At 35.2% G+C, this 12,773-nt stretch overlaps 1 protein-coding gene across 3 annotated transcripts; it reads left to right on the top strand.

Moving 5' to 3' along the window:
• The first annotated feature begins 2,446 nt into the window (after nucleotides 1-2,446).
• LOC113736411 (protein transport protein SEC23 E) lies at nucleotides 2,447-11,012 on the top strand. 3 transcript variants are annotated; one of them, XM_072082210.1, is made up of 13 exons: nucleotides 2,447-3,441; nucleotides 3,531-3,704; nucleotides 4,555-4,716; nucleotides 5,609-5,751; nucleotides 6,550-6,625; nucleotides 6,752-6,921; nucleotides 7,101-7,182; nucleotides 7,395-7,472; nucleotides 8,001-8,162; nucleotides 8,250-8,513; nucleotides 8,841-8,945; nucleotides 10,288-10,463; nucleotides 10,644-10,852. In XM_072082210.1, the coding sequence occupies exons 1-12, from the start codon at nucleotides 2,653-2,655 to the stop codon at nucleotides 10,435-10,437; spliced, it is 2,355 nt and encodes a 784-aa protein (XP_071938311.1). In that variant the 5' UTR covers nucleotides 2,447-2,652; the 3' UTR covers nucleotides 10,438-10,463; nucleotides 10,644-10,852. The 3 variants fall into 3 exon arrangements, with proteins under 3 accessions (XP_071938311.1, XP_027119159.1, XP_027119158.1); XM_027263358.2 differs by having other exon boundaries at nucleotides 10,568-10,821; XM_027263357.2 differs by having other exon boundaries at nucleotides 10,288-11,012.
• The last annotated feature ends 1,761 nt before the right edge of the window (nucleotides 11,013-12,773 follow it).

Raw genomic sequence — 12,773 nt, 5'->3', positions numbered from 1 at the left:
TATATATATATATATATTTATTTATTTATTTATTTTATACACATACTATAAAATAATATTTTTAGAACTAATTAAGTAATTTTATTGAGCGAATTACACTACAAATATGGAGGACTATAATTTGTTTACGAGATTTATTTGTAGAGAACCTGATTTTATATTTTTTTTAGGAAAGAGTTTAATTGATGTGGAATATATATTTTAAAAAGGTACTACTTATTTCAAATTTTTATTGATTTTAAATTCTTTTAATTTTTTTTACTTTTTCTTGTATTCTCTTTGCATACTTGTTTCTTGGTAGGAGACTTCTTTTGAGGAAATTGTTAAATCTTAAATGAATATATAAGATATAAAATTAAATTATTATAAATTATTTTTAAAAAAATTAAATAATAAACAGGGCAGGGTTGGAGGGTACTTGTTGGTCCGATCCTATCTCAATAGATATCCAGTGACTGAGTACCCATATTAGGTAAGAGTCAGGAAATGACTAACCAACAAGTGCGGATCACGTCAGCCAAATGGTGCACGAAACAGGTATTCAACGCGTTCCCACCACTAATAACATGAAACATGTTCGATGTTTTTAGGAAAATTTGTGTAGTGCCTTATCAGCAAATGTGTATGCGAGGAAAAAATGATTGAGAAATGTATTTAAAGAATTTCAAAGCATCTTTATATACACACACATATAAAGCATGAGATATGAGTTAGGTGTTAAAATTTTTTATCACCTTTTTTTTTTAAAAAAAAAGTTACCATTCAAAAGTAAAGATGATAACCACTAAAATTCACAAACTTCCAATAATTTTCACTATTTTAACTTCTATTAACTTCTATTAACTTCTTCTTTTGTTTGCAAAACAAAAGTTCATAATATTATTTTGTTTGCAACAAAAAAATTTCCAATTTTGTTCTTTTCCCACTAATTTCCATAAAACTTGACCATCCAAATAGAGGAGGACCCTTGTTTGGACGAGGAGTTGTTTTAATTTGTCTTTACATGTTCTCTAAACAATTCTTTAACTCATGAAGTCTATTCCAATGAAGGTGATACAGAAAAAATAAGTTAGTGCCAATTGAATTAAAAAAATAAAGTTAAGTAGCTAATGTGTATAAATGCAAGGGGGTGTAATAATTATTAATGTGTGTACTTATATAATAGGTTGGGTGTGATTTAGTTAAAGAAATTCAGAAAATTTTTCAAAATGCATCTTAAAAGATAAACATTCAAACAAAGATGAGTAATCAAACTATTTACATTACACGTTCCGAATTAATCATTTATTGTTTCAAATTGTCCACTCAAGTCACAAAAGTGATATACTAATAGTCAGTTAGTTTACTTTTTCCATTATATTTATTCAATTCCATTAATTTTAGATTTATTTATGTTAACTCAAAATTGTTTTATTATACATAATTTTTGTTTGTGTTTTATCTTTCTCTCTTATTGTCTTCTTCTTTCTCTTGTAATTACTTCTCGAATCTTTTTCCTCCTTCCTCTTTCATGGATATATATATATATATATACACATACATACATACATACATATATATATATATATGTATATGCATCTCTTCATGAATTAATATGAGTAATCTTTAATCAAATAAAGAATAACAAATTTAACATCAAATAAAGAAAGCACTTCGTGCTATGTCCCAATACCTATGAAGTCGGAGTTGTAGTTACATTTTTCATAAACTAAATGAGTTGTAAAAAATAAAACTAATTCATTGGTCAACAGTATACAATCTAAATATTTAAAAAAATCTAAATATTTTAAGGTTTATTTAAATTTTTTTATCCACCATTCTTAAAAATCAGATAATTTCGACGGTTGAATTAACACAATATGAACTATTACCCATTCTTAAAAGTATCATTTCTTTACAATAATAAAATCTATGTAGGTGGTTAAATTGGTGTTAACTTTATTTGTTTCTAAATTTATCTTTATTTCTATTATCCATCTCTATTATCTTTATTATCCATTAACCCTTGTCTTAAATATCAGCTGACATACAAATTCTACTCAATCAAAAATACATTCGTCCAATTCTCACATTCTTTCTTATCAATGGTTTTTTTTTATTTCCAATTGTACATATTTATATATTATACACTTTTTATCATATATTACATAAAATAGCCATATTCACTGGTACTATTTTTATGATTCTTACAATTAAAAATATTTTTTAATAAATTGCACGCGCATTGAATGCGCCTCAATAGCTAGTGAGTACTATTCTATCAAGCATGTATTAAAACCTTTTTATTTGGCTATCTAATAAAAAACTTTTACTTTTACCCCAAAACAAAAGGGAAAAATAGACTTGACAAAAAATTGTAAATAAGCACAAAATAAACGTTAGCAAAAGAGATCCAACACCAAAAGCCCCAACGTCATCACACCCAAAAATCCACCTCACTCGCTGTCTCACACACAGACACACACACACACACACACTAAACTTACCCCTCATCCATCTTTTGACTCTCTTCTGCTTCTTCTTCTTCTTCTTCCCGGCAGCCCGGGGCCCCCTGAATACCCCCTTAAATAAATCCCCTAATAAATTCTTTAATTCAAAAAGAACGAAAAAAAAGAGCAAAAATCCTCCGATCACCGAGAATTCGATTGAATTATGGCGACGGAGATGGCTCAGATGGATCCAGAAGGAATCGACGGAGTTCGGATGACGTGGAACGTCTGGCCACGGACCAAAGTCGAATTGAGCAAGTGCGTGATCCCACTCGCGGCCTCGATCTCTCCGATCCGATCTCATCCCGACGTCCTCACCCTCCCATACCCGCCGCTCAAGTGTAAAACCTGCACCGCCGTCCTCAACCCATTTTGCCGCGTCGATTTCCAAGGTCTAGTTTGGATCTGCCCGTTTTGTTTCTCTCGGAATCATTTTCCCCAGCATTACAACGCAATTTCGGAGACGAATATGCCCGCCGAGCTCTACCCCCAATTCACCACCATTCAGTATACCCTCCCCACCCTGCAGCCGATTCATCACCATCAAAACCCTAATCAAAACCCTAACTTTTTCGAGCCGAATTCGGCTGTTTATTTGTTCGTTTTGGATACTTGTGTCCTCGAGGAGGAATTGGAGTTTGCGAAATCGGCGTTGAAAAGGGCTATTGGGATGTTGCCTGATAATGCTTTGGTTGGGTTTATATCGTTTGGGACGCAGGTGCAGGTTCACGAGCTGGGGTTTTCGGAATTGTCTAAGGTGTATGTTTTTAGAGGGTCTAAGGATTTGACGAAAGATCAGGTTTTGGAGCAGTTGGGACTTGGTGTTATTGGGGCAGCACGACGGCCAATGCCTGGAATTCAGAGAGTTGGAGGTAGCCCTGTAGGAATGCCGAATCCCGGTTTTTCTAGATTCCTGTTGCCTGCTTCTGAGTGCGAATATACGCTCAATTCGGTGCGTGTTTTTATGGAATTTGTTGGTTATTGTAGGGAATTACTTTACTTGGGATGAATCTGCGTCATGATTCTGCCTTTTTTTTGTAGCTATTGGATGAGTTGGGGACGGATCGATGGCTGGTGCCACCTGGGAGCAGGTCGTTACGGTGTACAGGAGTTGCATTGAGTGTTGCAGCTGGTTTGCTTGGAGTTTGCGCAGCTGGTCAAAGCGCAAGAATTGTTGCTTTAGTTGGTGGACCATGTACTGAAGGGCCAGGAGTGGTAAAGCTTCTTCTGGTCTTTCTAATTTCTATTATTACTGGTTAGAATTTGATTTTCTTTTTTTCATTTATGCATATGGTGTGCTGTTGATTGACAAGTTCAATCGGATTTCATTTGAACATCCTTGCTGTCACGGTAAAAAAGGAAGAAGTTTTAGTGATGACAATGTAGAAAGTGTAGATTTGTATCTATTTTCATTATTATCTGGTAACGACGTCATGAAGTTGGATTTTAGGGAGTCTTTTGAGTCTGCATGGTTATGTAATTGGCATTTCCTGAATCACTTTGGGGGAAGGGAAAAGAAAAAGAAAAGCTTATCTCACTTCCCATTTGGAATCAATGGCAGTTGCACACCTGTCTACTGGTCATGGATAGCAATACTACACAAGCTGATTAAGATCATGTGCAAGAAAAACCCTCTGGTATTGCTGTGCACAAATGTTGTAACTGTGTTTTATATTGTAAATGGTTTTAACTGTAGCTTCATTGATGGAAAATGTAATTTTTTTTTCAAGATGAATGAAAAGATCAAATTTGTTTAAGTATTGGGGTTCTGATTGGTTTAACAACTTTGGGGTGTCTGAGCAATAGCTGCTGTTATTTGAAATTGAGCTTCTTGATTATTTGTAATACTACTTGTTTTTCTTTGGTTCTCTTTCTTATGTTGTTCATGGTATGGTGGTCCTAGAGCAGTACAGAAAAGCATTTTTTAGACTTATGTCCCAGGGGTAAGGACTGAAAGTATGAACTATTCAATGTCTGAACAAATCAGTTCTAATTGTTTGGGTTCAATAAATTGAGTCTTGACTATTGATTACTATAAATAGCTGACATATGCCTCTTTTTCCAGATTGTTTCCAAGGATCTATCAGATCCAGTTCGTTCACATAAGGATTTAGACAAGGATGCTGCACCATTTTTCAAAAAAGCTGTTCATTTCTATGAAGAGCTAGCTAAGCAACTTGTCAGTGAGGGTCATGTCTTGGATGTTTTTGCATCTGCTCTTGATCAGGTTTGTATGTCGCGACTCAGCACTCATTATTCATCTTAGATAATTAACTTTATACTTCTGTGAGGCTGTAACACCATTTCTTATAGCCTGTATTTCAAAAGATGGGTTTTACTTAGATTCACATGCTATAGATGCATACTGCTGGAGCTCATCAGTGGAAATTGCTTTTGCTCATCTACCATTTTTTTGTTTCATTTTGTCTTTACTGCTTTCTCAATAAGTCTTACATGAGAGATATGAAACTCTTAATCAAAGCAGGTGGTGTTTATTTTCATTGTTGTCTTTTACAACACTTTGCCTCATTATACTTGGTTACAAAAGGAATGTGGGCTGTCGTGATTGTTGGACACCAGTAATCTTAGTGCACTCACTCAAAGCCATTGAACCAAAAGAATTTTCACTGATTACACGTCAGCCCTTTTTTTTTTTTTTTAAACTGAATGAAGTGTGATGGTGGAGCTAGAAAGGTATAAGTAGCTGGAAGGGAGGATTTTCCAGACACCTGTAGCATAGGATGCATAATTTAAGTAGCGAGGAAGAAGAAAGCCAAACATATGTTAATCCTTAAATTGATTGTCCATTAGGGAAGAAGATAGAAACTATGTAAAATCAATTTCTAAAATTCTACAACTTCAAAGATTTCCTACTGTCAATTTGGAGTTAAATGACTTCTGCTGATTTATCTGGTGTGTTTCCTATATGGTTGGATATCCACACTTTCAGTATGTGTTTATATTCCGTTCCATTAGGTCACCATTGATTCTCTGCTGCTTGGTTTAGCTATTTCTTTTCTTTTTTTGTGTATATGCTCAATCTAATTGATTTTGTCCATGGAGTTTTTTCCTTTATTTTTTTACCTTATTTGCTTTTGCTAATAGAAGGAAGTTTTTAGGTTGGGGTTGCTGAGATGAAGGTTGCCATTGAAAAAACTGGTGGACTTGTTGTTTTAGCTGAAAGTTTTGGTCATTCAGTATTTAAAGACTCTTTCAAACGACTTTTTGAAGGTGGAGAACAGTCTCTTGGTCTTTCCTATAAGTGAGTTTCTTAATTTTACGATTTCAAGCTGCACCTCTTTCATTTGCTAAATTGCTGCTGCATTTTGTAACTTTTGAGGTTCTTAAATTTTTTTATGTTTCATTATCATATTGTAGGCTAGATGGTGTTGGTGTAAATGAGGGAACTTAAAGATGCATTTTAATTGTGGAAACATCAAATTAGGTTAAGTATAAGAACTCGATTAAATTTTGCATTAACGACTTTGGCATGTTATTTTTGGACGTGCTACAAATTAGGAGAGTTCATGTGTAGTTTAAGCATCTTTAAGTACATAAATTAACATTTTAGACCAAATGCTATTTGGTTTAAAAATTCCATGCCTCAGTGAATTTATGCAAGATACTGTTTAATTATGTGGAGTGAAGAGAATTTTGCAATTGAAGTTTGCTTGTGGGAAGCAACCGGAAAATATGGTCGAAGGGAGCAAATTAAATGACCGAATTTTTGCTCCTCTATGAGTTGTCTAACATTTACATTGACTAATCGCAAAAGGTTGATGATCTTTTTGTTTGTGACATTTGCTCTCAATATCTTTATAGATATGCTTGTATTTGCCAATTTGACATGCTGGTCTTCCAAAAGTGTTGGAACTTCAGCTGACCTTGTAGATGCTATTAATTTGAACTTAAGAGAGTTGCCTATTTGGTCCGTCTTTTTATTCTATGGCTTGTTGTCAGGGCTATACTGTTTTGTAATATTTTCTTTGTGCTATATTCTGTCATTTATGCTTTACATGTTATTTCTCTGAATAATTTAAGTCATGCAACTCCTTTTCAGTGGCACACTCGAGATAAACTGTTCAAAGGACATCAAAATCCAAGGTGTCATTGGACCTTGCACATCTTTGGAGAAGGTTTGTTCATTCTTGAAGCACTACTTCCTTTAACTGAATAGAGTGCTCTATTTTGTTTAAGAATAGTGTAACTATGTGTAATTTTGATACTGAAAGTTTTTTTTTCCATGAATGGAAATCTTGCAGAAAGGGCCTTCTGTTGCCAGTACGGTTGTTGGAGAAGGGAACACTACATCTTGGAAGTTGTGTGGCCTCGATAGGAATACTTGCTTGACTGTTTTCTTTGATATATCGTCAAGTGAAAAATCAGATCCATCAGGATCAAATCCTCAATTATTCCTACAGTTCCTTACAAGGTATTGGGTCCTTTTCATGCATGTTATTTTTTTCTTAGAAGTTGGCCTCCTTTTGTTTATCTTGTGGGCCCTCATTTTGTTTGCTTGACAATAAGCTTCTTTTTTGTGCATGTACTTTTACATCCGTGATGTCACTTTGGTCTGGGTGCAAATTCTGCTATTAATAAACGTCCATGCAGCTACCGGAGCCCTGAAGGCCAATCGCTGTTGAGAGTTACAACTGTTACCAAAAGATGGGCGGATAGTGCTCTTGGCACAGAGGTAAGGACATGGTGGTGTATAATGCTGGTTGTTTCACTTGCTCTTTTTTGACGTGCATTTTTTTCCTGTCTCTGTAACCCTAATTTCTATTTTAAATAACATTTTCTTGTTTTGGGTGGACAACTTTGGTCTAGTGGCGTTTGTTGTTCTATCAGGCAAATTTGAGTTCTGCAGTCAGTTCAATGTTAAATCTAATCATTTTTCACATGCAGGAGTTGGTCCAAGGGTTTGACCAAGAAACTGCTGCTGTCATAGTGGCCAGATTTGCTTCTTATAAAATGGAGAATGAGGTAGTCTTTCTTTCTTAAAAACTGTTAATGACCTTCATGTGCATATTCAACAAGCTCATTTCGTTAAATATAATTTTTGATCCATGGTGGTTGTTAAAAGACACATCAAAAAAGAGGAGAGAGAAACAGATGCTGACACTGTTGCTTTACTTTTTTTTTGGCCTTATTTTGAAAACTTTTGGTATATGTAGAATTTATTTAAGGTTTCTGCACATCTGTGAATTACTTATGATTCTGGAATTGGTTTACTTGAAACTTCGTATAATGTAATTGGTTTTCAAGAGTATTCTTTTCACTCTCTCATGCAAGTTCTATTTTATGTAATAGAATATGTGAATTAGGCTAACAAGCTTGATTGTGTAGAATTTTGTGTAGTGGTACACTAAAACTTTGCAAAGAAATTTTAAATTGCATACCAGATTCATATTGGGCAATAAAATATTTTAATTAAAAGTAAATGTGTAAATGATTCTTGTACTTACATGCTGACTGTAACTTTATATTGTTGTTGATGGATATAAATCTCAGGATGGTTTTGATGCCACACGGTGGTTGGATCGGAATCTGATTCGTCTTTGTGCCAAATTCGGTGACTACCGGAAGGATGACCCGTCCTCATTTACATTAAATCCCTCTTTTTCATTGTTTCCTCAATTCATGTTTAATCTGCGGCGTTCACAATTTGTGCAGGTATAGGCAGGAGCTTTAGAATGTCGCTTAGAATTATAGCTTGTCAATTTTCATCCTATTGGCTTGAACCCTCTCTTTTCTATGTAGGTATTTAATAACAGTCCAGATGAGACGGCATACTTCCGCATGTTGCTCAACCGGGAGAGCATAAGCAACTCCGTTGTTATGATTCAACCATCACTGATGGCATATTCTTTCCATTCATTGCCCACACCTGCTTTGTTGGATGTGGCATCAATTGCAGCTGATCGTATTCTGTTGTTAGATACATACTTCAGTGTTGTAATTTTCCATGGGATGACGATAGCTCAGTGGAGAAACATGGGCTACCAGAATCAACCAGAACACCAGGTTTGTGTGCGTTTTGTTCTTTGCTTCTTCCACTGGTCAGAATTTCTATTTTGAATATGTTTTTCTGGTTTTGCTTCTCCTGGTAAGTACTCAGCTTATCAGCTTGCTTCTATATGGGTTCACATGAGCTTATGTATTGATAGATATCTATTTTCTTATGATAATTCTTTGGTCTCTTTGCTATCACTTCGCGCTATTTTCCCATTTATGAGTATCTAATTTGATATGGAAATGAGATTGTGCTGTGATAACAAGATCAACTGTGTACCCTGGTACGGGGGCCTTTTCTTTCTTTCTTTGTGACTATTTTCTTCATCATCTATGTAGGTATTTGCACAATTCTTGCAAGCTCCTCAAGAAGATGCCCAGACAATTATTCGTGATCGGTTCCCCACACCCAGATTGGTGGTTTGCGATCAGCATGGGTCACAGGTTATTTTTGTTTGATCCTAGCTTTGCCTGTAATTGTCTTGCCATGATATTGATACATGTTCTCTTCTAGATTTTATATTAGTCTGCATCCTTGCTTTTTACTTCATTCTGGAAAGCAGGGAACTCTGCTTGGTGAAACATTCAAAAAATACTTACTGGCTCATGGAAATTTAGGCTGCTTTTTTGTTATGGTGTTTGGGTACTTGTTTCCGACTTTCGAAATCACAGGGTGATATTTTGTACTTCTTTGTCCCCTTATGATGAATTAATACCTGTTCTGTAATGGAAAACTGTGTAGAAGTGTGTATGATATCTGCTTTTTTAAGGTTCTAAGACCGGTCAATGAGAAAATGCAGTTGATTTACATCTTGTTGGGTCATTCCTTTAGATAGAGACAGGTTTGATGCTTTCAGTCATAGGGGAATACAAAGAAAAAGTTTTCTTTGACAGAAGATTAGGTTATTAGCACAGTACTGATAAGAGAATAGAGCAAGAAAAGGGGGTGGAAGAGAATATACAGAAAGGATCATTCCGATGATGCAATGCTAATAAGCCACCAGTTGGGATTTGGGTACACATGCCTTTGGGGCACTTCAGAGTTCTCTTATGATGTCCTTAGGAGCCTAGCCAAGGATGTCTTGGTTGTGATGATGCAATCTCAACCTCTTTTATGAAACAAATGTAACAGGAGTCCACGAAAATTAATGCTGTCGAGTACTTTTGCTACTGTGACAGGTTGTCTTGATTGTTGTCATCATTGAAAGTCATCTGTACCTTCTACTCTTCGCTATTTGACATAAACTTTTATTCTGTAAACTTGTGTATACACGAGGAATACACAACAATGGGTTGGTCTGTTTAAACATTCTGCAAGGTACTTTGTAATTGTGTTTTAACATGAGCTACAAACATATGCAAGACATCGTGATGTATTCAACTAATTTAATGAAGGTGCTGGTCAGTTTCAGGGGTGATTGGATTGGGGGTGAGGTTCTGGGGAGATATTTGGGTATAAATTTGTTTTTTTTTTTTCTGTTTATCTTTATCCATCAATTTGTTCATTTTTATTTTTGTGCTGTCATCATTTTTTTTTTCTTGATATCCCTCTTGCTTTATGCCTCAGTATTAAAGTGATATCCCTCATTTTATGCCTCAGCTTTATCCCTCAGTTTCTCCACTTTAGATAGAAAGAAGAGTGAAATTAATAGTGTGATCAATACGGTTCACGATGAAAACTAGACATGCTCTGCAGCTGGTCTTATTGCTAATTTGTTGTATATTTTCCCCCTTCAAGCAAACTTGAGTTTGCTGCTAATACGAGTTTTTGTCAATGTTAAATCAGGCAAGATTCCTACTGGCAAAGTTGAACCCGTCAGCTACGTACAATAATGCGCATGAGATGGCAGCTGGAACAGACATAATCTTCACCGATGATGTGAGTCTTCAAGTGTTTTTTGAGCATCTTCAGCGGCTGGCAGTGCAATCTTCTTGAGAGAAATGATCGGACCCTTGAGATTAGTATGTAATGATTCTTGATTTTGTAAGAATTCCAGAATGAGATGAGATGTTACTCTCCCTTGGTATCCTTGTGCTTCAATTTGTGTTCATTCCTTTCTTTCCAGTCATTCATGAAATGAGAGGTCGGACCTAAATTAAATTATTTGAACAATAAGGAGCCATCATTCTTTGGTGTGTCAGGCGGCATTGGCTTCTTTGAAAGTAAGGGGCCCAAAAGCTTTATGTTGAAGATGTTTTGGAAGGGCGAGTGAGCATACAGGTTAAGAGAGGCATCTGTGTTCTCATGGAGTGCTGCTTAGGAAGATCGCAGCTACATTTTGCCTTTTGTGGTTGTAATTTATCATCCAGGTTTAGATTTTGTGTTGTATTGAACTTCTGTACTTTTAATTGCTCCAGCGCTCTAGGTTGAAAATCCTGGAACATTTTGATTATTTTGACAGTTCTATAGCATTTGAAATGTAGCATATACACATGCACTTTGGAAGGTTCTGCAGGCTGTCTCAGTCAATTCACCTTTGCTATGAAGTTCTTTTGCTGCTTTTCTACCAATGAACTTTTTTTCCAAAGTTGTTATTTATGTTTTCATTTTGTATTGAAGATTGATCTTATTTAGATTTCACCATGTAACTATTCTCTGGAAGCTTAAATCTGCGTCTTTTGCCTTCAAATACCGATTCACTCGGCCTAGGAAGCATTAGTATTATTTTTGTTTTCTGGGGTGGGGGATGGAAATGTAACCTGCTTTGTATTGAACTAAGTCTAGAATTAATGGCAACTTCCCTATCCCCAATCCATGGAGAACTCTAGTTCTCCCTTGACGTCAGGGAGCAAATTTTTAGTGGCAAAATTTTTCCCTCTCCAGTTCCCACTTTACATCATGGAGTTTAGTGGCAAAATTTTGCCAAACAAGGGCTAATATTTTGTTCTCTTGCCTATGAATCTAAATGAGAGAGCTGCTTCAAAAGCAATACTTAGGTCTCCAAATGTCCTGTGATACAGTAGATAGAAAAGATTCATCATTGTTCAATTTGGGTAACTATTTCATTGCAATTAGAGGAGATACAAATAGATGCACGAATTTACTCTCCATGGCAAAAAGCAAAGTCAGACGTGATTACTATTTGCTTTTATGATCTTTGCACGAAAATTCACAGGGATTCCCAAGTAGCCATTCCATGAGAATGTTTTTTCGTTGTCTTTAACTATCACACCTAGTCCAGCTTTGTTCCTGGGCTCTTGTCAGATGCACCATCAGTGAAGATGTTCGTTGCTTGCTATATGGCACTGTTTCTTGGATTTTTAACAGTCTTATTTCTTCCCAGTTCTTCTGTTTCCTCTTTCTCTCTACACTCTGAATTAAAGCAATTCTGATTCCTGGCTTTCCAGATTTACCCTTGTAAATTTGATGTCAAGTCAGCATGTTCCCTCCCTTCTTGCCTTTCCACTGCCTCTTGTAGTTGACTCCACCAAATTCCAAAAGTTCCATCTGCAGAAGAACAAGATGATATATGGCTGGCTTCTATCTCCTCCACACTTTTTCTACACATAGGACTTAGCTATTCTTTTATGATGAATTGTAGTCATAATCAAGTCTTACTCTCGATAGTTCTTGTCTTAATGAGAATATGAATATTGTTTAATGCACCTCATTGAGGTGACTGATAAATGTAGAACAAATTACCTGAAGTTGAAATTGATTACGGTTTAGTTGTTGATAGAAAGTGAATTGTCTACGCATAGACTATTTAGTGGCGGTCATAGACAAGTTTTGTCATTTTTTTGCATTGGTTTCTTTTGGTTCAAATTAAGTACTATGATGCTATTTTTTCAGTCTAGTTCACCTACTATATCTATAGCACTTATTTTTTTTTTTCTTTTTGGGAGGATTGTGAATCTTACATTGTTGATTAGAATTATCTTATTTTGTTGTTTTCCATTTTACCTATTGGTTTTCTTTTCTTTTTTTTTTTTCCATCCAGTAAGTTTTATACATTAACTCTTAATCAAATCTTTCTTTCTTTTTCAGTATTTTATGATACTAGGAAAACCACGCTGTGCTTGGGCCCATGTAAAATATTGTTTAAAATATATATAATTACATTTTTATTTAGAAAAATAGCAGCAATATAAGAATTAAATATATGGCAAACAAATATAGATTCAACATGATAGTGTTTCTGTTTAGCATTGCTAATTCAAAAACATTAATCCAAAAATAAGACAGTCCTAAGTTAAAAATTAACTAAAAAAAGAAAGCATGAAAAAAATTTTTGTAAAATTAATTCTAACAAATACATACACCTTCACATG

This window comes from Coffea arabica, chromosome 3c (genome assembly GCF_036785885.1).
Source record: "Coffea arabica cultivar ET-39 chromosome 3c, Coffea Arabica ET-39 HiFi, whole genome shotgun sequence".
Lineage (NCBI taxonomy): Eukaryota > Viridiplantae > Streptophyta > Magnoliopsida > Gentianales > Rubiaceae > Coffea > Coffea arabica.
The sequence above is the reverse complement of the archived record's forward strand: the minus strand, read 5'-3'. Positions and strand labels throughout refer to the sequence as shown.

Bases quoted from the DNA above. Each gene is read 5' to 3' on its own strand.
- LOC113736411 (XM_027263357.2), top strand. From the start codon at position 2,653: ATGGCGACGGAGATGGCTCAGATGGATCCAGAAGGAATCGACGGAGTT. The intron at 5,752-6,549 runs GTGAGTTTCTTA...ACTCCTTTTCAG, and splicing joins TCTCTTGGTCTTTCCTATAA to TGGCACACTCGAGATAAACT. The intron at 8,163-8,249 runs GTATAGGCAGGA...TTTTCTATGTAG, and splicing joins GGCGTTCACAATTTGTGCAG to GTATTTAATAACAGTCCAGA.